This window comes from Gavia stellata, chromosome 4 (genome assembly GCF_030936135.1).
Source record: "Gavia stellata isolate bGavSte3 chromosome 4, bGavSte3.hap2, whole genome shotgun sequence".
Lineage (NCBI taxonomy): Eukaryota > Metazoa > Chordata > Aves > Gaviiformes > Gaviidae > Gavia > Gavia stellata.
Genome location: NC_082597.1, coordinates 29,939,002 through 29,966,369, shown reverse-complemented (window position 1 = coordinate 29,966,369; position 27,368 = coordinate 29,939,002). Strand labels below are relative to the sequence as shown.

Below are 27,368 nucleotides of genomic sequence, written 5' to 3'. Positions count from 1 at the left end.
ATGTCACTACCAAAATACTGAGTTAGTTTTTATGCTGTTCCTTGTGTTGTTATGTACTGCACAAAACCTTAGAAAAAACTCCCAGAAAAATATGAAGCTTTACTGCAAAAGAAATTAATGCAAGAAAATGGTGGGTTTTAGTACTAAAGAGATATGAAGCATTGCTTCTTCATATACTGCTAAGGAACAACAGCTGTACTTAATTTTAACTTGACGTGCTTCAGAACTCATATTCATATAGGTATTTAATGATCCAAACATAATGGTCCTATATAGTATAATTACTTATATGAAGGCTCAACTTCATATGTAATCTTTTAAAAAAGATGCTTCAGTGGAAAACTTGCTTTGGTTCTAACAATGAATAAGCTCTATAACAGTGAAAACATTTCGGAGGTGTTGGAGACTATTGACCATGGATCTTGAGCAGAGTTGACAATCAAAGTTATTCCTTCTTGACAGACTCCTTGTTTCTTCCTCCTTCGCAGTATAGCCAATACAAGGAGAACAGGTAGAGTGCAAGACAAACCATCAAATCATAGTGGTAGAGCGTTGCAGCAAATAAAAGAAAGAAAAAGAAATAAAAGACTTTGCAGGCAATATGTTTTAAACCTGGAGACTCACTAGGTAACTTAAGTGCTTCACTCTTCTGGTTAGAAATATCTGCAGAATCAGAAATGTGCTGGCTTTTCTTCTGTGAGTCATCAAGCCAGTTTAGCATTTTCCCCTCAGTTACTAAACGGTCAGATTGAGAGCCTGTCCCTCCAACTTCTTTGGTAGGCTGACTAATTAAAACCTCTGGCCTCGATGACTTCTCTTGTTTGAACTCTGCTTGATGGAAGCATTGACCTATATTCCTTCCTATTCCTTCTCGAGAAATTGCTATGTCTGAAGTGGAAGGTACTTCTTTCTTTTCAGCTTCAGGAGAGAGGGTTTTATTAATACATGTCATTTCATTCGGTAGACTTAAATCGTACCCTGACTCAGCAACAACCTTGTCAATGACTTTGAATTCAAAGTGTCTGTACAGATGCTCCATATCTCCTGCCACAGTGGACCCTTCAGGAGATGCCACTGAAGAGCTTTTATAACAGTAACTGGGCACAGCATTTGTACCAGAAGGTGGCATTTTTGTTTCAGCTTCAGCACGTAAATAGGAAAGTGCACCAACGTGGCTTGCTTTCCTACAGAGTGCTTCTGCTTCCTTACTGTATAGATGCTTCTGGGTGCTCGGGGGACATTTAGATACTTCTGAATATAAACCCTGCTGCAAATCTTTCTTTCCTGTAGCAGAAGCCTTTACTGCTTCTCCTACAGGCAGAATATTGCCGATGTCTGGTTGTGCTTTGGCACGTTTTTCCCTGCTATTGCATACAGACATCGTTTCTCCTTGCAGTGTTTCATGTACGCGTGCATTATAAATATCTAAAACTGATTCCTTTTCAAATTCAGTGTCATATAATACACCCACTGTGTTGAGTTGACAAAGAGCATAATGTGAACCATCATTTCTCCCTTCATGTGTATCAAACGCTGTTTCCTTTTCCTCTGTGGGCCTGTCACTTAGTGCAGTCTCTTGAGGTAGCTTAGCAATTACTGCTTTTTCACTGGCAGACATTTTTTCTGGAGCACTTTCTGATGTTGTTTTAATTATATAAGCTGTACCTGCCTCTGCTTCCTCTGTAATACCCTGCTCAGAGACAGAAGACTTTTCACAACTCTCTGCCTCCCGGCAGGTAAACAACTCCTTTGTGGAAGCTGTACTCCGAGGCCCTGTGCTCCCCCTCGCTCCCCACCGAACCTCGCTACCCAATTCCTGCCACCTCTGCTCCGCGGGGTTTGCTTCGCTTTCCTTTCCTATCAGTCTTCCTTTATTTGTGTTGTCTGACTTTCCTCTGTCTTTCAACCTCGTGAATCCTCTGTGTTCCCCAGTGTCTTCAGCTCTCCTTTCATCCCCCGGAGAGGATGCCGGGGGACCTGCCTGTGCAGGCCTGGGTGCCTGTTTGTTGTCTTCGGCTGACAGAGGCGTTGTGTTCAACGCTTTGGCAGCGTGTTTTCTATGTGACTTGAAAAGCTTGGGTGCTTGCTCCTCACCGATCAGTGCTAAGTCTGCTACTTCGATGACTTTCTTCTCCTTCCCTGCACTGGTGTCATAGTTCTTTCCCAACATTTCACCAACTCCTTTTTTGTGTGTGTATTGGCTTTTTGTGGAATCTATTGAGACATCAGCATGTGCAAAAGTGTCGGCATGTAAATCTCCTCTTAAATGTACCCGAACTTTGCTTTCAATCATCTTGATTTTTCCTTCGTTTTTGTCAGCGTCTGACAACAATGAATCCCGAGTTTGGTGAGACATTTGTGGCGCCTGGTGCTCCGGAGCTGGATTAGCATTGCCATCCAGCGTTCCTGTTATGCATGCATTTAATTGCATGGATTCATCATGCTCTGGAGAAATGGTTTCTGGTCTCGTTTCACAGGCCCCTTTTGAGGTATCAGCAGCATCCTTGCTGATGAATAACCTCTCCATCCTCTCACTTCCCGAGGCACTATCTGTTTCACCTTTTGAAATATCTGTGTGGCTCTCTCCTTGATGGCTTGAGACAGTAGCCATAATATCGATAGCCTCATTCTGCTTTGTCTCAGGAAAATATTTTGCTGATAAAAGGCTTTCACTGGTACCAGTATGTTCCAAAGACCGCACACCACTGTTTACCGAGCCAGCAGCGACTTTCTTCCCTGATGGCTGACTATTATAATCTCTTAGGGAATACTTAACTTTATCTTTTAATTCTCCTCCTATCTCTTGTGAAGTGTTTTCAGATGAGGAACTGATAGGCACAGGGTGCCTTAGTAAGTCACTGCTTCTTTCTATACAGGTTAGCTTTTCCTCCAATCTTTCAGTTTGACTTGGAAAATTAACTGGTTCTGTTGTGTATAAATTCCTTTCATCTCTGGAAGAGGTACCTCTAGCTCCTGTGAAGTGCTGATTTAGCTGAAACAATAGAATAGAAAAGAATGATCAAAAAGCGCTTTGCAAAAATATGCCAAATAAAGGAGGTAGGATTTCGTTATGGAAAGTTTTGTTTTCAGTAACGAAGCTTTTATGGAAACGTGTTCCAAACCATTTGCAAAATTTGCATTGTATGTATTTTTTAACATAGGTAATGAGCTTTATGGTGGTGCTGAAAGGAGCAGGAAATAAAATAGCATTCAGAATCCTCTCTCTTTATTCATGAGTTCAGTAAGCTGCTAGTGCATTTTATACAAATTAAATCTGAAGAGAATATTCCCTTAAAGGGAGGCTAATTCATTCTCTATACATTCCGTTCTAGGTATGGAGAGAGGGAGGTGTGGGGCTGGGGGGGGAGGATTGGCACTTAAATGAGGGCATTGATACAGTACATCAAAGCCTGGTACTGTACAGTATTGTCCAGTAAAACAAAGACACATTTCACACTGACAAATACTGTAAGGATTATCTGTGCTTCATTTCTCTCAGGGACCATTTTACAGGCTTCAAACCAGACTGTTTTTAGACAATCTGGTAAGACATGAGTTGGAAATGAGATTAGCGAAGTAAAAGGCCAGAAACTAATCACTCTCCCTCCTAGCTCCCAAATATCATATTGTATTATTCAGCTATGCCTGCTTGTCATTGCACTCTCTTCTCACTTTAGCACAGTCACAGTGATAGCACTAGCTGATCAATTAGAGGCTAGCTTCTTGGGCACCCCTTTATGCATTTGCACTTGCTGTAGATACCCCCATTACAGTTTCTCTTATTAATATGTTTTCTGCAAAGCCTCTGCAAACTATTAATAGTAAAACGTCACTCAAAGAAAAGTGAGGGAGCTAATGTCTCTGCAAATTCTGTTTTAATGACCCTCTGCCAACCAGTGCTCAAGTGTATTTGAGTTCTTCGGTGATGCCAACTGTCAGGATTTAACAGTGAGATGCCTGTGTTTTTTTCCCCTCCTCATAACTGACATTTGCATGATCTCAATAATTATATGCAAATCTTACGATTTCCCCTTCTTCTCACATAAGGCTCATGTTACTTGTCAACTGCACAGCTGTCTTGCGAGCCAATGCCTGTGCGTTTCAAAGATTTGGTTGTATTTCCATCTATTATAAGCCTTCATTGTTTAATTCATTAAAGAGTGCATAGTGCAAATTAACATCTAAATTATAGCTCCCCCTTCATTTATTGTATGGACAATCCTGGCAATTGATAAACAAACGGTTATATTTGATCCTGCTTTTTGTGACAGGGTGGACTGAGAACAACAAGGGATTTTAGAGGTCCTCCTTTTTATGTTTCACCATTAAAAAAAAAAGGAGACTTCGACTTTCAGGCAGCGAAAGATCCTACAATAGGCAAAAATTTTCAACTTTTTTTAAGTAAAAGACAAGAAAAATTTATATTCATATAAGAGGAATTTATTCTCTCTCTATCAATAAGAAAAAAAAAAAAGAATGGTTCTCATCTTCTCCTGTCTGATTCAGCATTCACATTTTCACAGGTGATAGCTATTATAATCTATGATTATGAATCTATGCACCCAAATGATATGAGCTGAGAACAGACACTGGGAATAATAGATTGCTGTACGTGTCTCATTTATTGCCATTTTTTCTTTCATACTGAAAAATGCAAGCCAAACCGCACACACACATGCACACACACAAATCCAAATAGATTGAATGTTCACTGAGTGTGAAATTTATTATAAAAAATGTAATGTCAAATACTGATATAGAAAAATCTGCTAATATAAATATATATATATTTATTTTGCTCATATAGCATGTTACATAGTTATCCTTTGAAAAACCCCAAAAGCAAATAGTACCATAAATATAAGAATTTTACCAAATATAAAGTATTTATTTAAGAATATCCCCATCCTCAAGACTAGGGGAGGAGATTTTTGAAATGCTACTCTTCTAATTCCTTCAAACTGTCATTTAGAACCTCTGGTAAAGAAGTAAAAGGGATAAGTCATTAATTTAAGACCAGAAAAAGTTGATGCACTTTACTGAAATCAAAGTACCTTCTATTGTTGAATCAGTTAAAGATTCAAGGAAAGTACAGACCAAGGCTTTACATTTGTAAATTAGTATCTCAGTCAGCTCTGTTAAAAGGGGGCATTTCACCAGCTTTGAAGCGTAAATGATTCATATTGTTTAATACTGTAGATATAATTGTATAACACTTACCAGCAACTCTAATTCTTTTTCATCATCTTCACGATTACCATGGCTGTGTTCTGCATTTTTATCTTTTATATTTTCATTAGCTGGTTTGGTGTCTTTGTCTTCTGCTTGTGAATAAACAATCTCTGGGATGTTTGTGTCTGAAGAGTTAACAAAAACATACTTGAATAGTTTCCATGAGGTTGTTTGTTACACTACTTTTTAATTAACATGTGCAGTAAGGAAGAACTAATTAAACCGAGTGTTGTACCTGAAGTCCTTGAATTATTCCATGTGTCATCGTCAGACATTGCCAATATTTCTTCTTTGCTGTTAAACAAAAAGAAACTTCCTGTGTTATTCTGCAAAAATTATTGTTCTAATTCCTCTTAGACCCCGCTATAAAGACCACCAGTTAATTACACAAAATTTTGAATGCTGTTTGAAATTCTGAAAATAACAACTTTATAAAATGTAGCTTTTTTGAGTGACCTGATAGTAAGTCTTGGTCAAAGAAAGAATTGGCCAAGAAAATGAAAATGTGTTGACCTTCAGATTACATTGCAAAGCTGATGGGTTTTCCCAGGCCTTTTTTGAGAAAGCAGCACAAAGGTGATTAGATGGGTCAGTGACAGGAGAGCGTAACTTTGGGGTCAGGCAAGGGTCTGGAAGGATATATGTGTTCAGGAGACTGGGCCTCTCTCTTGCTTATATTTATCAAATATTTGTATGTATACAGAGATTGCTGGAAAAAGACATCTTTGTTACCTGAAATAAATCAAAAGATTCTCCCTGCGTGTATACAGTATAAATCCTGTTGCTAAGCTATGCCTGGCCAGCAGGAATGAAATCTGCTTCCCTGCAGCCGGTGCAATTTTTGCTGTTGTTTTGCTGGCTGTGAAAACAAAGGCCAGGTCCAACACGACAAACACCTACAGAGAGATGCTGAGTGCCTGCTGTCCTCATCAATATCAATGCAAAGTGATAGCAGTTGAATTGTGTGCTTATAGGGATGTCACCTTTAGTGGAAAAGGGAAAAAAAAAAGTAAAAATGTAAAATGTAAATTATTATATCACTCCTAATGACTTCTCTATGAGGAGCAATTTTTTTTTCTGTAGGTCTTAATTTATGCGTTTTTCAACCAGCCGTCCACCTCTCTTACTGAAAATTACTTTCTAATTTTCAAATATTAATCTTTTCCCCTTCTATTTTCTCCTAGCGCCTTTCATTTGAATTGATATAACATTAACTCTGCCACCTAAATGCTTAATTCAGAAGGAGGATGCTAAATTTATACTCTGTTAAAAGAACCTAGACATCGACTGTCACCAACTTTTTAAAAATCCACCCTTATAGGGATTGCCAGACTAAAGCAGACAGAAGATCCTGCCAGTCCAGCACCTGATCTCTGACACTGGCCACCATCAGATACTTCAGGGGAAGATGTAAAATTCTTGTAGGAAAATACTTGGAGTAATTTGCACTGCCCTATTAAATTTCCTCTTGGCCTTTTGTTGTTAGAAGCTGTCCTTGAAGCACAAGATTTAATGTTCTCTCAACGGTTCTTTTTCACCATTAATTGCAATAATGCTGAATATTCTTGCTATCCATATGAATGTCATGTCACTCTTGAATTCCGGCACATGCATAGGCTCTGCATGTTTCTCACTCTCCTACTCACACCGAGTTGTATTTTCGCCTGCCAGCAGTTGCTGTAATCTGCATTTCATCCTGAAAAGGCTGGCAGAGTCAGGCCCTTCTTTTCAGTAGATCTGTGGGGTTTTTAAGCTAAATCATTACTGCTTATTATTTATACATCATTCTTCCTTTTTTTTGTTTGTTTGTACTGTTCAAATGCTTGACTTAGTGTTACATCTAGTTCCCAGTTTTCTTCTGCCATTTTGCACCTTTTTCACCCACCTGCTTCCATAAGCCTAACCACTGTGTAGGTTGGGGCTTAACCATGAGACAGATGCATTAAAACATTTAGGTGCTAATAGGGTGTCTGCAAAAGCCCTGAATTAGGAGCCAAGACATGTATAATGTATGAGGTGAGTCAGTCACCCCAAAATAATGATCCCAAAACCACATGGGCACAGCAGGGAACCTTCTACTGCTATCCAGTGGGAAAAAAAGAGTGTCTCAGAGCTTTTCTTTGAAGGTAGCTGGCTACCTGCAGCATTCAGCCATGTGGATGCAACTCTCGGAAAACAAGGATGGCATCCTTTGCTGCTAGAAGGGGCCCCCATCTATTTCTTAAAGGAATGGAATTTGACACATTTTTTTCCTTCAAGAAGCATTCCCAGAAGAAGGAAAGATGTTCATGCCCACATCTAACATAACAGTTTGCTGGCAGCCAGAGCTCACATCCAAGAGGCAGTGGCATTTTCAGCTTCTATCACACCCTGATGAGATTAAAAACCCTACTGCACACACATCCAAAAAATACCCAAATTACCAGGATGCAGACCATTTGGGGAGAAACTGGAGGGCAGATTTGCCTGCTGCTCTTGAGGTTGAACGTACAAGCAGGATCCTTACTCTTTAGCTTACTCTTCATTCCTTGGAGAAAAGAGAAACTGGATTCTGTCTCCTGTTCCCTGTGTTCCCTATCCAGTGATTATTTTTCGTTTTGATTAACAACTTTTCAGTGTAAAATACAGACACAGACTTTGAATAAGGATGCTAGGGAGGAGTACCTGTTTTCTGAACCTTTAAATGAACAAGTATAAAGCTGCTTCAAGCTGGATGCTTATGGGCATGTGTTCCAGGATGGGGTTTACCTTATCTAGCTTCAGTTTTCTAAGCACCTATGCTCAGGCAGTCATGTACATCATCCCTATCATCATCAGTGAGAGATTAACACTTCCAAAGGGAGATTTATTCCCTTTGTCATGGACATCACAAGTAAAATGGAGTGACATATCCTTTGAAGGAGCTTCTCTGCCTCTGGAAGAGACTGACCATAAAGAGTCTTAGGCTGGAACCAGAAGTTTTAGATAACTGAAATTGTAACTCTAAATTCAAACTGGAACATAGCTATTGAGTTTTAGTGTCTGGGACTGTAACACCCAGTGTGTGACTTGAGCCCCTCAGTTTTACTTTTGTTGTGATTAGAGTTGAATTTGTCCTTAACTCTTGTTCTAGTAGCATCTGGAGCCCTGGTCCGCAAGCTTCTTCTCACAAGTGCAACATAGGTAATAAATAGCAATGATAATACAGCCCCATAGCCTGGATTCACACTGCAGGGCTTGTAACATAACTTCTTGCATGTTGCACTGAATTTTATAAAGATTGCTGGTTTATAGCAGATTATTTGTGCACACCTGTCCTGCAAAAACCTGAGTACAGGGGGAGTCAGTGTAACAGCTATTTTCCTTATTTTACTTCTACTTCAGAAATATCTGTCCTCATATAATCATTCTAGTGGGAAATCTAAAATTAACCTAAATTGAGGATATTGATAGTGCAGTCTTTGAGGATCACAAGGAGCATAAAACAGCAGTCATTTACCAGCACTACTTCAGTCTAAGAAGTGATATGAAGATGCTGAGACTATGGGTGTATACAACTACAGAACAATCTCAAACATATATGTACATCCTAAAGACTGAACTACTTCCCAAAAGCCAATAAAAATTAATCCCTTCATCAAACAGTGGCAATTAGAAGGTGTTTGTCTAGTTAGTAAGTTTTTTGACTGGCTGTTTTTTCTCCATATTTCACTGAGAAGTTCCTATGTCACTATCAGAATTCCATGAGCAGATTTTTTAATTATAATATTAATTAAGCTTTTCCTTTCTAAATTAATTATCTCACTGTGTTGTGGAAGGTGATCTAAACACGCCTATATTGTGTAGTGAGAGACACAAAATATGTGTTCTATTTAAAAATGTTGAGTTTTAATTTTAAGTGATCCAGGCATTCTGACAACAATGCGAGCTAGAAAAATCCATGATATCAGCTGATGCAGTTCCCCTCCAACATAAGTACCTGTATACCTGCAGAAGCTCAGTTGCTTTTTCTCTTTCAGCTGAATGGGACACATCTTCATAAAGTAAGAATTTCTACCAGCTTCAGAAAAAATACTTATGCTTATATGATTCATTCTTGATGGAATTATCATTCACTTGGACTGAGTGATAAAAAGAAAGTAGGAATGAAAACAGGTTGTCACTATAGTTTTGCATTTAGAAAGAAAAAATGAGAAGTTCAGGGACTAGTTAGTAAGGCTGAGAAGACTGAAAAGTTGATGGACATTATGCAAAGGAGTTCAGAAGTCCCAAAATTATGTAGAATTGGAAAATGATAAACATGAACCCTAAAGATGTGAGGAGTAGATAGATTATGTATAAATGATGAGGAAAAAAAATAATTAGCTGATAAACAATAGTGTTTTGACTTCAGAAAGAGTTGGGATAAAGTAAGACATGTCAAGGCTTGGGAATTAGTCTTTTAAAGTTAAATAGGAATTTTTTTAGAAGTGAGGTTTGATCAAGATTTCAGATAATCTATGTATAACCCCACAATCAAAAGACTTCTAAACTTTCCTACCTCAGTGGGAGGAATCCTATAGTGGGCAGAGTGGGCAGAATCTTACAGGAACAGAGATCTTACAGGGCATAACCGATAGGAACAGAGATTTAGAAAATTATTATTTCATCCAGTCTGGGAGCAGAACTTGGTGTTTAAATACGCTCCAATTAAGAGGAGCAGATAATCTCCAACCCAAAATACTGAGAGACCCAACAGAGGAAATCACACATTGATTTAAAATCTTTGCTATTCAAATCTATCAAATTAGCCCTGATACTACTGTAACACTATCAGAAGAGTAGGAAAAGTAGTATCTATATTTAGGAAAAAGAAGAGAAATAGTGTCAGTGCAACTACAAGCCCAGGTGTCTTCAAAAAGTTTTCACAATAGATTTAGAACAAAACTTAAATGAGAGAATAAATACAGCTAAATGGAAAACAGCATAAAAATGCCAGACTCACTTGATAATATCTGTCTTTGATAAGATTACTATATTTCCCTTGTCTAAAAATCAGTTATCTAATCTATCTGGACTTCATTAAAGCAGTTGTTGTGCAGCCACATGGGAAATTTATTAATTAAACTGGAGAAGAGGGAGATGAGTACAAGAGCTGGGCGGTGGAAGAGGGGCTCGGTGGCAAGCGGGGCCCTGTGAGCTGGGCTGCGCGGAGCTGGCAGACGTCGTCGGGGAATTGGAGAGGACTGGTCGTGTGATCAGACTTACTCAGTCATGTTATTACAGACCAAGGCACAAAAAGTCAAAGTTAAATTAAATCCGTGGCAGATAGGAAGTTGGGAGACATCACCAACACAGAGGAGGATTGAAAGAAATGGGTGTCCTGGAGGATCAGAATAATAGATAAGTGATGAAATTCAAAATTATAAAGTGCCAGGTTATACATTTAGGGACTACAAAGAGTTTCTGCCACAAAATGAGGGCTCAGAAATTGGAAGAAACAGGTGAACAAGAAAAATCTGAGTTTGTTTTTTGCAGAAAACATTTCCAAGTCACTGGTGTGAGATGGCCATGGCAACAAGGCAAACAGAGTTCTGCAGTAATGTGTTCGAGAAGGTATTCCCTGTAATGACAGATTTCCAAGAAATACTCATGTCACAGCACCAGGCACTAGTAAGAACTCTTCTGGAACATTTGTACATGATGTTCAAGAAAGATAAATTCAAACTGGAACAGGTGCAGAAGAGGACTACAAGAAGACTGGCAGGATGAAAAATATTAACCAAGGAGACAAATAGAGTATTTCTATTTTCAGCCTAGCAAAATAAAGTCTGAGAGGAGAAATAAATGCCCTCTGTTAATATAGCAAAGGGGTAAATACTGAAAAGGCAGAAAAGATATTAAGAAGCAAGATTGTGTTAATGTGTTAGTAGAAAGAGTTCACAAAAACATTTGTTGTGGAAACTTAAAAGAAGATCTGTAAGCATTAGAAAAGTATATCTTGTAACTTTTCAGTGCAAGTACCAGGCGCAAGAAACTGAGAAGGGCTTGGTATGGAAACATGGATATATTTTTGTGAACGGGATTATGCAACACATTTCCCAAGGGATAAGACTTCATGGTCCCGTAGTCCCAGTCCCGCCCTATTTCAAATGTTCCTATGCAGCTATATGCCCTGAGAGTTATGCTTTCAGGAGCACACATTTCACTGTGAAACAGCAAGTGCTTTGGTCTGGTCTGAAATAAGTTTGGGACTATAGCCAGGAGCTACTAATCTCTTCATAATGGGTGAGGTTGTTATAGCTTGTTATAGTTTTAATTCACACACCAGTATTTGGCAGAAGTTGTGTCTGTATGTTTGCATAACCCGCAGCACCATTTACATTGTTCTGTGTTATATCCACTTATGCTAGACCTTAATACCTAAATCACAAAATATTTATTTTACAGAATGTGTGAAAAGGCTAAAATTGTTGGAGTACACAGTATGGAAAGATTAAAATGTACCTGTAAAACTTTTTAAATTAATGCAACCTGAACAATTTTATACTATCTCATATTTAAAAGAAAATGTGGGAATATATTATTTAGTCTGAAATTTAAAGAAGTATAGGGACATTAAAGTATTTAAAGAATATATTTCTCAAATATTTACTTAAAAACATGTAAAAGGTAAAAAAAGTTTTCAATACAATTTTATTTTAAAATCCAGACAGGCATAGGCTCTCACAGAATCGTTCATGCTTGTAGTTTTTACTTCAAGGTGGATTCAAAATCAAAATAATCCTCTTCTACCCTGAAGTCGAGGTGAAGCTAAAATGTCGTCATGAAAGGAGCTGGCAAGATTAAAGTTGCTAACCAAACAGTAATTCTATTTTAATTTCAGGTCAGATTTCTAAACCTAAGAAGAGCCTAATACAGCAGCAACCTTCAATACAACTAGTGCTTTTGGATGTAGTGCCAAAAATAGGCAGCCTTGCTGAAGAATGATGCCACTGGGATGTAAGCAACATATGAGATCCTTGAAAAGAAGCAGTTAAATGTGTCAGCAATGTTTTATTGAGAAGTAGAGGAGCAAAAAGTACATTAGTGCAGGTAAGTGCTCAGGTTTGAGATGTCACTGGAGCCAAACAGGCATCCTGCACAGAACGGTAACCCCATGAAGCTGGGGAGAGGAGGGGCACATGGGGAGGGAAGGGCTGGTAGTTTGCTTTGGTTATTTTTGTATCATTAGCAGCACATGTCATGTCAAGAGGATGTAGGAAAGGAAATAACTACATGAATTTAAAAAAACCCAAGCAACAACACAAATTATTTTAAAAATTTTACGTGCACATTGGAAGTAGAAAGCCTGTAAAAGGTTTGGAGGAGTTGGGTTAAAAGAACATTTATGAGAAACTAAATGAAGGATTTTCCACATGTAATTCTGAACTTCAGTAGTATTGTATGTAATGTCATTCAAAACCCACAAACACACAACAAAAATAAATTTCTAAGGAAGAAGGAATTTTGGAAAGCAGTAGGAAAGGCTGTGTATGTGTAAAGTTCTAAACAGAGCTTTAAAGTCCTGTTAAATTGTTTGTAAGGCACAGTAGAGTAAGAATTCAACCCATTAGTTTACTAACATAACCCCCCAAACTGTTGGCTTACTGGAAAATTACATTTAAAATATTGCTCTATTTATACCAGTCTTAAACTACCAGTGGGACAGGGGAGAAAATATTAGCAAAACCAGTTCATAAAGAGAAGAAAATGCAAGAAGGGGAAAAAGCTGGTACTATAAAATAAATGTTAAAAACATAAGCTTGATGCTGGTCTCATTATCATGGTGAGACTACCACTGAAGATACATCCCACCCACCCTCTGGGATCTAGATCCAAATCGTGTCCTCGCCTTTCTGTCTTTGAATAACAACTCACAAAAGGGGTTCAGGAGCCACCAAGGATCCTGGTGTGGATCTCCAAAGTGCAAACTTTGACTTCTCTTGTGAAGGGGTGCCCGTAGTTAATTCTATTTTATCTATCATCTCCCTCACTGAATATATGAACTAAATATTTAACAAGTAAAGATAAACTCATTCCTTGCCTCCATAAGGCTCAGTCCAAAACTCACTATAGGGACAAGTCTCCTACTGATTTAAATTGATGCCCATGTTATCAACTGTTGAAGTTATAGTCTTATAATGCAGCCACCCCACAATTTCTTATCACACATGGTTCCAGCACCCTATAAATATTATTCTCAAGCCCTGGTGCTGCCAGAGCATTCACAGCCTAGCTCGAGAGCGGGAGGTACAACTTTGGCTTGAAGCCACCTTTGTGCTTCCTGGGGCCTCGCTTCACTGTGCACAAGCCAGGGCTGTCAGGTGGCGTGGAGGTAACAGGGATGCTGAAGATTACCTGCCTGTGCACCAGCATAAGAGGGCATATGACTTATTTCTCCTCTGGAGAATTTCTAACACGAGAGACTGTGCCTGCTGGGGGTGTGTCAAACAGCAACCCCACCAAGCAATGCTTGACCTGTTCTTTCTGGGCGCTTGAAAATCAAGAGACCACAAAATGTCTTCAGCAGAGCCACATGTGGTGGGGCGTGTTTCTGTGCAACCACCTATGGGTTGTGGGGAGAAGCCATTAAGTAAGTGCTCAGCTTCCCAGGAGCAGACCAGTACCATGCACAGAGGCTCCAGTGCCCAGTAGTGCCCGGCAGTGCTGGCCACACCAGAGCCAGCCAGGCTGGTGGGCAACAGGATCCAACCTCGTCCGGAGGTCTACCTGCAAGTTGTTCCTACCCAGGCTTTGAGCTCCCTGCGGCTAAAGAAGAGAAAGAGCCTTGATAAAGCTAAGGAGCAAAATCATTGTTATTGCAGGAACTGGTGCTTATTTCTGACTTGTTTACCTGCACATTTTGTCTAAATGAAGGCAGAATATTATTTTTATGAACGGTATGCTCTCATTTGGAATTGACACTAATGAATGCAAGGCCCTTTCCCCCTCTTGTTTGTACCATCAAATTAATTAGCTCTATTGTGACATCAGTATTTTTCTCAAGCAGTTCAAGGCTTGAGCATTTTCCTTTCTTTTTCTAAAGGGCATCTTCAGTGCCCTTTATCTACCATAAGAATCATGCATCACTTGTATTTTTCACAACTAATGCTGTTTATTATAAAAACGGATTGTGATGTGAAGATTGTTATACTGTGTGGCAAATTGCCCAAACAATTACTGTAAATGCATCAGCCATAAACTGTACTGCCAAGGACACTGGTAGGTTAGCTCCTATAAAAGAAACAATTAGAGTCTGAGGTGAAAATAATAGAGATGAGATGACAGTTATTGAAAAGGCAGAACATCCAGTTTAATGTTGTAAATATAGGTTTGTGGATTACACTGATGGTTTTAAAGTGTTCATGGCTTATTGAATGGAATAGAATATTACATACTTTAGAATGGGGCCATAATTATTATTCCTTTTTAATTGTGATGTCTGATGCATTTGTGAGCAGTTGTTGAGAACATCCTCACATTATACTGATTCTAGTTCTAAATTATCATCCTGCTCCAAGGGGTTTTTTTTTATTATTATTTTACTTTTTTAGCATTTTGTTGTTCAGGGTCTGTTCTGAACAAAGTATTTTCTCTTGAGGAACTTAGAGTGCTTAGAGGGTTACAGCAATAATTATTTCAGTTTCAGCCTACACACTTCACTGCTTTAAATCATCATTAGAAGTTTCATCCCTCAGCAACTCCTGCTGAGATAGTCTTAAACTCCTAGAAACCATTAGATAAGAATAGCTTATCTTTATAACAATTTGTATATGAAGGTATTGATAAGAATTTGCTAGAAATTAAAGGAATACATTTTTTTCTTAGGAAACATCTAAATACAGAATAAGGTTTTTTGTGATTGCTAAAGAATTTCAATCATTCAAACCAGATTTGCAGCACATGAAGATTAGGGTGCATAAAAGAAGACGTGCACCCTACAAGAAGACATGTTGGATAGACTATGGTAGATACGAAGAAAATACAAGAAAAGTGACATTACTGCACGAGAAAATTAAATGGTCCTCTGCTCTTCTAAGATAGGACATAGGGATAAAACCCAATGAAATAAAATTCAAATATTAGGTCCTAGGGAGAGCACTAAACAACTGGACACAGAATTATGACTGGCCAAGAAGGCAGAGGTGCCGGGCACGTAAAATCAGAACTGGGGAGAGTCTGCCCAGGGTTTGCGACGAGAGGACAAAGTGAGCAGCAGAGCAAAAATGGCAACCAGCAAAAGGCAGTCAGTGTCAACACTGCAGCGTGTGTGAGCTCTGAAGTACCAAATCCATTAGTAGGGGGAAAAAAAAAGCAATAAACTGGCCTTGAAAGAAAGTTGCAAGGAAACCAAGTACTCAGCTGTACCACCTTTCAGAGAAATGCTCTAAGTCATTTTCAGGCTTTTACATACTGTTAAGAGAAGCTGATCTCAATGCTAGGTAGGGGTGTCACACCTGTGTTGGAAACCGATGGCACCAGACCAAAGTTCAGGGAGGTGTTGGGGAGAAGAGCTCAGGAGGTGGCTGGGCTGTGGGCCTGGACAGCTGGCTGCGTCCTCAGGCAGAAATAGCTGTCCAGGGAACTAGACCTTAGGTAGCACAGAAACCAACAGCTGCACAAATTACAGACAGACCAAGAAACTGCAGAGAGCGGTGTGAGCACGGCGTGGAGCATTGCTGTCTGTGCTGACAACAAAGCAGAGGGTGACTGAAGCTCAGCGAGCACTGTTCCTCGGTTTTTGGCTCCTAACGCACACACCCAAATTTCTACTTGCCAGATGGCTTTACCTGAAAATATGGCCAATCCTGCCTAAGAGCATTTTGGCTTCAAATGATCCCTCCTTGTGGAGATGTCATGTTATGTGTGCCTGAACCACAAAGCTGCTATTGCATGTCACGTGTGTCACTATCATTGCCTTCTATTTATATGTTTATTTTTTTCAGGAGATATTAAAAAAATAGAAGCACAACAGAAAAATAATTTAATTTAAACAATGCAGAAAACAATAATTTAAATTACATTGTTAGATTCCAAACCAATTGAAACCACCCAGGAAAAGATTCGGTAATTAAAGCAAAAGCTGCGAAGAAAATCAACAGCCATAAATGAATAGCTGTGTGAACATTAAGTAGAAATTACTGAATAATATTTTAAAATATTATGCCATTACAAGTGATCCTATTAGAATGAAGCTGTACATAAAATCAGAGCCCCTACAAATCTAGGCGAGATTGATTTTCTTATATGACCTTCAACTACCAGCGGTGTTAGAGAAGGGTCAATCTAGTTCTTAGTAAATAGGTGTCACCAGACAAACAGGACTGACATTAATTAGCTCCCTTGTTGATAGTCAGGACACAGAGGATAGAAGCATGGAGGCAGAGTGACCCACTCATCATTAGAGCGGTAGGTGAGGATACTTGCATGCTGGCACGGCAATGGAGGTTTGCACTGCAGCTACCATTTTGAAACTATGCTGTGAATAGAAGACTGCATTATCAGGAGAGCCAGTCTAGCAACCTTCACAAGCATTGTGCACAAAAATAGAGCCACAAAAACCCTCTACTTAAATATTTGAAATCTGAGGAAGAGAATAATCTGTGGTATTTCCCCACCTTGAGGAAATACCCCTTAGTTTTGGTCATCTCATCTAACAAGAGGGGCTCACACCAGAAAAGGAGAAAAGGTGGGCCTGCAAAAGGACAAGGAGAAATTTGGAAAGCAAAGTGGAAAAAAATGCTCAGAATAAGCAGTATATAGTATGATGATTAATAGTATCGAGGGGGACAATTGATCAAGAGAGCAGCTGTAAGGGAATTTGAGTGTTTTTTCTAAAAAGATAATTCCCAGTAGGGTTCAGGCAATGTTTGTAATAAACCTATTTTTATTAAGATTATTGGATTGGTACTATCCAGGGGATTATATTTTCCAATTACTAATATTTTCATTTCTCTGTCTTAGTTTATGATTGAAGCAGGGACATAGGTGGCACAGAACAAAATGCATTGGCCTGGTTTGGGATAAGAATAATCATAGCCTCAAAGCAAACAGAGTCCCAAGAAATTAGTCTTTGTTTTCTAGCTCATTAAAAAAGACCTTGAGTTTTAATGGCAAAACATTCGTACAATTTTTTAAAAAATATAGATGTATTTGTCCATTTGAAGATTTTCGTTCCATACAGTCTGAACCAGGAGCTCAACACCAATTTGGTGCTACACTCAAACCTTTAACACAGCCCCATCTAGCCCCAATTCTCATGACTATAGGCAGAGTAAGTCTGTTATATCTCAAATTAAGCTACAGAAACCATGAACAGGAAGACTGCAATTTTTATCAGACCCTTTTACAGCTCTGTCATGATTGTTGTACCTTATTATGATACGCACATAACAGTGTTGAAAAGAAACAAGTTCAGGAGTCTTTTTACACAGCTGTTTTGTATGCAGATTGGTCAGAAAATTGCATAAATCCCTCGACAGAATGGACTAACTGTTCGAGAAAAAAGGAAATTCCTTAGGAAAGACTTCCTTGGACAAGGTCAGAAGATCTATTGACAGCTCCATTGTGTATTAGTAATGCAGCACCTTACTATTGGGATGCCTATCTCCAGGGCCAGGCTACTGAAGAAGAGGAAAAGATGAGTTAGGAATCAAGTTTCCTAAGGGCTAAGCTTGGCCTGAGGTCAGAGGAGACACTTCTTACGTTGTTACTTTGTCTGGAAGGCCCACGGTCAAATATCAAAATGGTGTTGTAGAAAGGAGTTGGGGGTAGAGTCCCTCTGTTCTCTTGCTTCTTTCTCCCACTGTTTTAAAAGATGGAGGGAGAGTAAACCAAGTACCATCAACAGATCTTGCACTCCCAAGTTGTATCTATTTTGGATACATCTGAGAGGAAAAAGACCTAACCTATGTGGCACCTGGTCTTTCCCTGGATCTCATGTGGAAAAAAATAGAGAAGGGGCATGTCAGAAGAGAGTAATTTCCTAGAGGCTGACTGCAATATGCTGAGGCACGTATGCAAGAAGGTGACAGATGCCTTAGAGAGACTGTAGATAGATAGATGGCAGTCAGGTGAGACTAGGACACAGATACCACCCCTGGAGAGGAGAACAGAATGGGTGACCACAAAAAGCCTTAGCCAGTCGTTCTTGAGAAAGGACAGCTATGATCTAAATCTTGGAAAGCAATTGTAAATTCAATAAGTAGCTCAAGAGGATAAAATTCCCAGGTGTTATCATGACAAGAAGAGACTTTTATAACCTTTTTTTTTTTTCCACATGCTGTCTTACTACCACACAGCAAGAAGGCAGCTATGTGAGACGTATCAATATCTGCGTCAAACTGACCTGGAATATAACCTAGGAGACACTGGTGCAGATTTACTAGGGTAGCTGGGGAGAGAGAAAGACTGACAAACTCCCCAACCCTCTACCACAACATGAGGTGATCCAGGCTTGAACATCTTATGTTTCTTGTCCAGCGGCCACAAACATTATTGCAGGGACAATTATTATGCATCAAAGCAAAATGTAAATGCAAATCCACTTGGTGCACCTAAATGGAAGGTAAGAGAAACCTGCCAGCTTTACCTAGTTCACATTCAGTTGTGTAGCTCAGTGCTCTTCAGTGCTCTTTAGGACTGCTATTAGTAACCAGCAGTAATAAATCTTTGGGTTTAGTGTCAGAGTATCAGCTGGTTCCACAGATCAGGAGGAGAGTGGAGAGACAGTCAGAAAACCAAGCCCCCCATTATGCTTTGGCATATCACCTAATACTTTCTTGTGTGCCACTGAAGGCCTAGGGATCAAATGGCCACTTCTAACATGCTCTCACGGTGTTTAAAAGTTCTTATCTCTTCCTTTGCACGAAGGCAGGGACTACATTTAACTTGCAAAATATTTGTTTGGACCATTTTTTCTACCTTTTGTAACTGAGAAGATAATACACATTTTATCTTAAAAATACTATTGATTCTCTGGACTTACACTGTAGCTGAATCAATTACTTCCATTTCAGAGCTGCAGTGCTGTGGCTGGATCATGGCTTAAAGTTCATAATCAGAATAAACAGCTCAAATGACACTGGTAGTGAATGCATTGATGAAATATGACTCCAGTGTTCTCAGTTAATGTTTCACTGACTTTAAACATCTTTTCAGGACTAACATTTAGCCAAGTCAAGGTGAATGTAATGGAACAATTTTTTTCCAACTGAACATTTATGAACTGTGATCCCTGAAGAGTGGACAGGAGACAGAGTATTGAAATGGTCATTACCATCCTGGTTCAATTTGCAAAACAGATGTCTCACTAAACAAAGGAGTTATTGAACAATGGAATACAGGAGTTTCTTTAGCAATATATTTCTATTTGTCCGACGGTCTTTAATCAGTGGTCTGAAAGAGTGTAGAAATAAGCTCTGGTCCTGAACATTCAAGGATAGTTTTGTACATGCAGAGTTCTACAAAGTTCAGTAAGACTCCTGATGTTCATCATATTATTTATTGTACCTATTGCAGGATCAAGCCAGCTGCTGCATTAAAGAGCTTTAAGAGTCAGTTGTAATAGTGTTACAGTATTGGCATATTTAAATAAACTGATGAAATTGTAGCAACTGCAAAAAAAAATCTTACAAGTGTAAAGCCAGGCAATGCATGTGTAATTACAAGTACTTACTTATCATAGGGTTGAGATATGATACTCAGATTACAAAGCATCAGTTTTATATGGTTTTATGCAAACAAGCGAAAAAGCTTTATAGTAACCAATATTTCCCACACATTAGAGCACAAATTTCTGTTCTGTAACGTTGGTGAGAGCAGTTTCTAAGGTAGATCATGGAAGTGAGTGAGAAACCACTGATACTAATAAGATCCAGAGTAAATAGTATGCTAAGATTGCCAGCAAAGTAATGTGTTATTTACATATGTTACTGAAAAGTTTAGAAACTTATTTTAATATTTCCAGTGCAATAAATGCATGGCACATGGGTAGCACAGTTTACAATCACCAGTTTTTCAGTCTGCAGGTACTCTCCAATTAGGAGACCACAAGTATGGTTAGCAGGTGTCTACTTGCTCTGTGCATGCCATTCTCTTCCATAACTTCCACTTGTTTCTTCGGCATTTCTGTGAGAGCATTCAAAGCCTTATGCCATTAACTTGGATATCTATCTTTAGGGTCTTTAATGGGTCTTTTAGGGTCATAATTCAAATACCAAGTATGCCAGGATTTTGAAATACTATGATTAGACAGATAGAAAAAAGACCCATTGAGTGTAGTTCTTGGCCAAGTAGGACTGTCCCCTGTACAACACTTTTCAAGTGGTTTATCTTAACTTATTTTAAATTACTTTGGAGAGTAAGGCTGCAGCAATTTCCTTAAAAGATAACTCAAGTCACTATTGAGAAGCATGTCCTAATACTCAGCCTCAGTTCCACAGTTTGCTTTTACCCTACTTGTCTGAATAATATATTTTAGACCAAATTAAATAATTATCTTGTGTCCGTGATAATCACAGTCTTCAAGTACTTGGAGAAGTCTTATTTTGGTGCCAGTGCTACCTACTTCTACAACTGGCAAAGACTGGTAATGACCAGGAGGCAAGAGAAGGGCTGGGAATACCAGGTCAGATCGAACAGCAGAGGAGTGCTGCTTTTAGCTGGCTCCCTGTGAATGGATAGCTTCTCTAGCAGCTGCTCTCCTGGTAAAAACAGTGACTGCAGTCACTTCCTAATAATAGTAATAAACTTTAGTCAAATCCCATATCTGTATGCTGATCAAGGTGTAACTTGTGACTTGAGATGCCAGAAACAACCTTGAGATTAAATAGCAGTACACAAAGAAGACCTGCGTTTTAACACCTTTTCTGCTCTCCTTTTCCCTTTCTGATTATGATGTGCAATAATCAAAAGAACAAGGATTAAAAGGGAACATAATTTAAATGCCATCTTTTAAATGGACCAGCTGGGAATAATACAGTTGTTCCTCATAGCAAAGTATATGCGAAGCTATTTCCAAACATCTTCCTCAGAAGTCTGTGATTTTTTAATCACATCATGCGTTTGTGGGAAAGGCCAAGAGGAGCTGATGCAGAACTGCATTTCTCGAGGCAACCTAGGCACTGGTCTGCCATCAGCCTGGGGAAGACTGACTGAGCACAGTGCAGTCCTGCCAGGCTGGATCTTCAGCAACTTACTTCCTTTGCCTTCCACCAGAAAGGGGATGAGACAGCAGCTGAAGACAGGAGAGTACACATGCACAGAAGAAATTTTCTCACTGGCAGACCATTCAGCATACTTTAAGACCATTCAGCATTTGTGCTGCTGAAGTTGGCACTGGGGGCTCACAGACCCGGGGTTTTTAATCTCTTCCTTCTCATCGCATGGTATACATAGAGCAGCTCTTGTACGAGACATCGCCCTATTTTGTGTTCTGTTTTAAAGTGGCATCACAGAGGGAAGTGAATTGATGTACTGCCATTCAAAGAAAGGTACAGTCTGGCAATTACGAAAAAAAGCACAGGACCAACATCAGTTCAGTGATACACTTGTGGGGTCAGAGAGGTAAGAGGGGGATAACTCTAACAGTTACGATAAAAATGTAGGCCTCTCCCTTACTTGTCAGAGAACAGGAGTCTAAATACACATTTTACCCTTTTGTAAAACAATTCTCGTGCTTATCAGCCATTTTCCTTGTGCTCTTGCTCCCGCTGCTCTCTTGACAGATGGCAAACCAGGACCAAGCACAGAAATGGGGCGCAGCCTCACCAGTGACGGGGGAAATGGTTTGCAGGTCGTTATCACTGCGCCGTGCAGCATGATCTACAGGAGTTTGCCTCATGCAACACACAACCAGTCCCTGTCTGATCAGACCGATGCAGGAGCCTGGGGTCCACAACAAAATCATGTGGTCCAAACCTGAGGACCAGGAGAAATTTGTGTTCAGAATCATTATCCATGTCCCAAAAGCACGAGAGTCAAACAAAAAGATAAAAAAGTGGAGCTGATACAATTAATTTACATTTTTCTGAATGTTTAGATATGTATATATATGATAGAAATCAGGGTTGTTTACTGATGGAAGCGGTCTCTTTTCCAGTGACAGCCTTAAAATTTTAGGAGTCAATTTTCTTCCCCAAAGTATATTTATAAGCGTGTGTAGGTTAAATGCACACTTCCAGATAGACTAAAACATAAACTAATTCATTCAAACGTAATTTTTTCAAACTATATTTTGTGCCTGTGAATTCTTTCAAAGTTTTTTGAAAAACACAAAAACTTAAAATTTATGTTAGAAAGAATTTTAGCTTGGAAAAATACAGATAGAAGCAAATACTTTATGAAACTTTAAGAGAAGACTATTTGTTCATGCCTAGACATAGAAGCAAAAGCAAATGAAACATGTAATGAATAGGCAGGATTTTAAGTGATGTGGTTCTGAATATCCAAATCTAGACAGCTTTCAGCATTAATTATTCCATGCAGTTTTGCTTTTCGCTATAATTTTTTTCAGGTGCAACTTTTGAGGTTTAAGTCCATTTTTATTTTATTTCTTAATAATGGTGTCCGAAGCCACCCCGTTGCCCTCATTCACACACTTTGTCCTGGCTCATATTCCTAAGGGTAACATGATACAGTCATTTTGTGTTTCCTCAGTAACTTCCTCTGAAAGTGCGTATTATTCCTTTCACTTAACTAACACTACTAATCCTCACTAATGACATTTAATGAGCCACACAAGTATGCCCTAGAGTGGATCAGACTCTTTGCTTAAAAAATATAAAAAATATAATTCTTTAACAGTCCTATTTTTTAACTGAAGAGGTAAATTGCACATTTTAAGAGAAAGTATAAATATCATCTCAGAGCCAAGATTTAAAAAAAAAAAAAGCTATAACAGATTTCTATATTTGAAATCGGGGCCTAAATAAGTGTCCTGTTACAATATCCTTCTATTTAGATTGCTGTAAAGAAACCTTTAATTTAATATGTCCAGCTCATGGGCATGGATAGCAATATTCCTTACCTGTGTTTTTATTGTATGAACCATAGGTAAAATTGTTATTACTTCTATGTATCTCTGTTTGCATTGCTGCAGCTCCTAAGACAAGCTAGTTATGGTCCAGGACACCCACTTTGCTAAATGCTCCATATATAAATGCTGCAGTGTTTATCTTCTGAACATAAAACAAGAGGCGAGAGAGAGACAGGCTAGTGGAGGAGAGCAGGGAAACAGGCAACACTGTTCAACATGATATGAAGGAGTCATAGCACATCAGCAGCCTCACTTTGCCAATTTTGGGGGGTTTGTTTTCCTTGCACTTTTTTCTAGACATCAAAGCAAAGGAGTTTTAATGAGGGTCTGAAGGAGAATAATGAGGTACTTTTGCAGATGTCTGCAGGGTGTTCCTCCTCACTCAAAGGGGCAACATGTACAAAGACACTTTGAAAAACAAGTGAGCAATGGAGGTTGGCATCTTAGTTCTTTTGAAACAAAAGGCCCTGATGCTGACCTCATTTACACTGGTGAAAGCTGTAACTCCTGTGAAGTCAATGAAGTCCCTGTAGCATAAAATTGGTCCTGGATTACAGTCTGCCAGAGCTGTCTTTCAGAAGCCTTGGCGACCACTGAAACCATATTCCAAAAATACTTCCAGCTCATTTTTGCATTTACTGTAAGGACTCTTTACATCCTTCTGCTACTAAAGAGGGGCTTGAAAGTGCACGTTAGTTAACTGTTTGCCAAAAATGTGTAACAGACCTTAATGTAAACAAGAATCTGACCACTTTGGTTTTACTATCACAAATATACCTGTGTATGTGTGTATATGAACAAATATGCACATATGTATGTGTGTGTATATATATATGTATACACACAGACACACAGAGAGGCATATATATATATATGTACACATTCCTCTGCAGCCTGATATGGAGGGAGACAACTTTACACTCTGATTAGAGACAAAGTAATTTTATGTTAAGGAGTAGACATGTTATCACCTTTCCCATTTTTTAAAATACCTCTCTGTCTGACTCACATATAATACATTTCGCATATACACGTAAAAGAGGAACGCCCAGGAGAAAGTACTACAATTTATGCTAGCACTAGGTATGTCACAGGAGACTTCCGGGAATTAAAATCTTAGGAGTCATTCAACCTCAGATGCCCAATTGTATTTAAATTTGCAGGTCAGTCCTGAAAGCATCTGAAAGCCCAGGGCTCACTAAATCAAGACTCAGCTCTCCGTGTCCATCATCTGCTCTATGTGGGCTACCTGAACTCAGGCTGAAGTCACACCGCCTGCATATGCCTGCGGTATTTGATATCATGGCCCTTATGCAGGGGACCTCAGGCTATCTTATTTACCCAGAATGGGTCGTGTGACACTTCTTGAAGGACAGATCCGACGTACAGAACCAGGCACAAATGTCACGATCTGACCACACGGCGTGTAAAGGCATCGTTCCCTCTGCTCTGATGTACCGGGATGCTCCCCTATGGAAGAAGCATCATCGTGCTGGCCCCAGAGCTGGCCCAAGGGACACTTATCAGGAGAGCATTGTGGACTGGCTATGAATTAGGCCTTGGGTTAGCCCTGGGGCTGCTCTTACACCATGGTGTTGATGCAAGCACTAAGCCATATTGCACGCCTGTCCTCATAGGGCTGACAGGCAATTAGGACTGGCAGAGGCTCTCAGCGCAGTGAGTCTGGGTTTTGGGAAGGGAGGTTCTGCACAGGGGAAGCCCTGGCTGTCACCCTTCTCCTTAAGCTCCCACCGCTCTTGTGGTTTTGTTCCCCCTTCCCCACCAGTTCAGTCCAGTGGAAGAACACCAGGGAAATCAAACTGCACTGTCTTACTTGGGAAGAGCATAGGAACTAAAAACTCAACAGGAATTCAGTTCTGGGATCTAAGTATTGCAAAGGATGCTGCAGGTAAAATACAGATTCCATTCTGCAGAACTCCAACTGATTTATAGCAAATTTGGTGAGCAAAAAAATTGAGAATTAGATTTTCACAGGCAACACTGTTTTGCTTACAGAAAGTAGAGGAGTTAGAGTAGGAAGCCAAAAGTTACTACTCCTGAGTGTCTCTCTTTATGTGGGATTAAGTTATAAGTTAAGCCCTGCCGCTTTACTCTATAATTAACATAGTACTTGCTTACATTTAATTGGAATAATATATATGAGATAAATTCTATGTATCTTTTTTCTTTAATATATTATAAATTCTGCCTTATAAATCATTATTCATTTCACCATTTGTGAAACAGAAACATCAACCAGGAAAAAGGAATTATTACCCTAATATACAACTTGCAGAATAGCCCAACTACTTGCAGAAAAGTTTGTACCAGCTATTCTAATTGCAATAGGATCCTTCCCTGAGTTATCAGCTTCTCGAACCACCAGTGCCATTTCTGTTTTACTAATGGCAGGTAGGACATGAAATATGAAATAAATCATGTGAAAACCCAGGATTTGTTTTGCTTTTAAATTTTTGTTTACTTATCAAGGAGGTGGATGTAAAGTGTTTTAACTGTCCAGCTGCCTCAGTATGGAGCAAAGCTCTCACTGATGTCAGCTCAACTTACACCCTACAGAGATCAAAGTTGGTACACAGCCCATAATTTATAGACCCTCATACTACTTTTCAAATGAGTGGCATACATGCCATATATTAAAACTATGATCCCAACCAACCTGTCTGCAGAAAACTACTGGCTGATACATACAAGAGCTTTACTGAAAACAAGTCTTGGTCTAATTTATCATTAAAAAAAAAACAATAGAAGAAAACAGCATGGGCAGTCTTAGCTCCAGCAAGCACACTTAGAAAGTTAGCATTAGCCAACTATATTGTAAATTACCAAAAGTTAAGGTGTAACCTCACCTGCTTTGTGTCGTCTTTAAGCAGCCTTTAAGATGTCTATCAGTAACCTCTTTGTGTGATTTATTATCCACCTTGGGAACAGTTTCTTTCTTGTGACAAATCAGTGTGTAATTTTTGTCGTCGTTGTTTGCCCAGAAGGTACCAACCGATGTCTCGTAGCGTATACAGAACTCCACCTTAGCTCCATCTTTCTGGTAAGGAGGCACCAAAGAAATCTTAAAGCAGAACTGATCGGTTTCACTACCACAAGAATTAGGCATGAACTCTGCGAGGATATCATAATAACTGAGCCAGTTATTCAATGTCATTCGAACATACACCAGTTTTTCAAAGGATACATTGAGGACTCGTATAATGCCGTTCATACAGGTAATCCCGGGCAGGAACATGACTGACTCCAACAGTACTTTCTGCTCTCTCACTTTTTGCAAAAGTTCTTCTTGTGAAGCAGGTAGCGTAAACAGTGGAGAGAAAAAATATTCCTCCTGAGGGAAAACTTCATCTTCTATGTCATCGTTTTGTCCTGTGTTTGGAACTTCCCAGGTATCAAACTCTTTAACAGACACAAGATCAAACCCAAATGCATCAGCAAATGAAACTTTTCTTGCAATGGTGGTGGGGGTATCTGCTTCCTCTTCCTCTGAAGAAGCAGAATTCCGCCTTCGGGGAAGTGGTGAGAAACGATGTTTAATGTCAGGTTTAACATCTTCGTCCTCTGAAGAGAAATCATTTACAGTGGGGACTTCTAATAAGTTAGTCCTGCTAACCCGGCTAGGTCCTTCAAAAGACTCCATTGGGCTCTCTGATATAAACTGAAAGAGAACTGTACAACTAGTAGCTGCTGATATTTGAGACACTGTGATTTAAAACAAGGATTAATGTTACAGTTGACATTGCAAAAGGGAGTCAAGCCTATTAATAGATGCTATGGTGTGTGAGCTATGTTGGCCTGTTCTCCATCTGACAGTATTAGGTGTTATAATTTCAATGATACATTTCAAATACTGCATTCCCTACTTTTATGTGGCTCTACATGATAAGAAGAAAAATAGTATTTAAAAACTAACTTCTTTGCATTGTTAAACTGCACAAATGAAGCTACTTTTAGATGATCAACTTACGTTGCACAACAAACTCATCACATTGTACAAATGAGGAGCTATTCATGTCTGATTAGGTTGTATACTTCATCAGGTAAATGGTTTCTATATTGTAAACTATGCCTGCAGGTA

At 39.2% G+C, this 27,368-nt stretch overlaps 1 protein-coding gene across 1 annotated transcript; it reads right to left on the bottom strand.

Annotated features, from left to right (window-relative positions):
* Positions 1-445: 445 nt before the first annotated feature.
* PPP1R3A (protein phosphatase 1 regulatory subunit 3A) lies at positions 446-26,930 on the bottom strand. The gene is made up of 4 exons (XM_009822394.2): positions 26,137-26,930; positions 5,468-5,526; positions 5,221-5,357; positions 446-2,992 (listed from the first exon to the last, which is right to left on the bottom strand). Exons 1-4 carry the CDS (start codon positions 26,928-26,930, stop codon positions 446-448), a joined length of 3,537 nt encoding a protein of 1,178 aa, XP_009820696.2.
* Positions 26,931-27,368: the final 438 nt, after the last annotated feature.

Excerpts from the sequence above, each read along its gene's own strand:
- PPP1R3A (XM_009822394.2), bottom strand. The coding sequence starts at position 26,930 with ATGGAGTCTTTTGAAGGACCTAGCCGGGTTAGCAGGACTAACTTATTA. Across the intron at positions 5,358-5,467 it reads GAATAATTCAAGGACTTCAG|ACACAAACATCCCAGAGATT; the intron begins GTACAACACTCG and ends TTAACTCTTCAG. Across the intron at positions 2,993-5,220 it reads AAAAAGAATTAGAGTTGCTG|CTAAATCAGCACTTCACAGG; the intron begins GTAAGTGTTATA and ends CTATTGTTTCAG.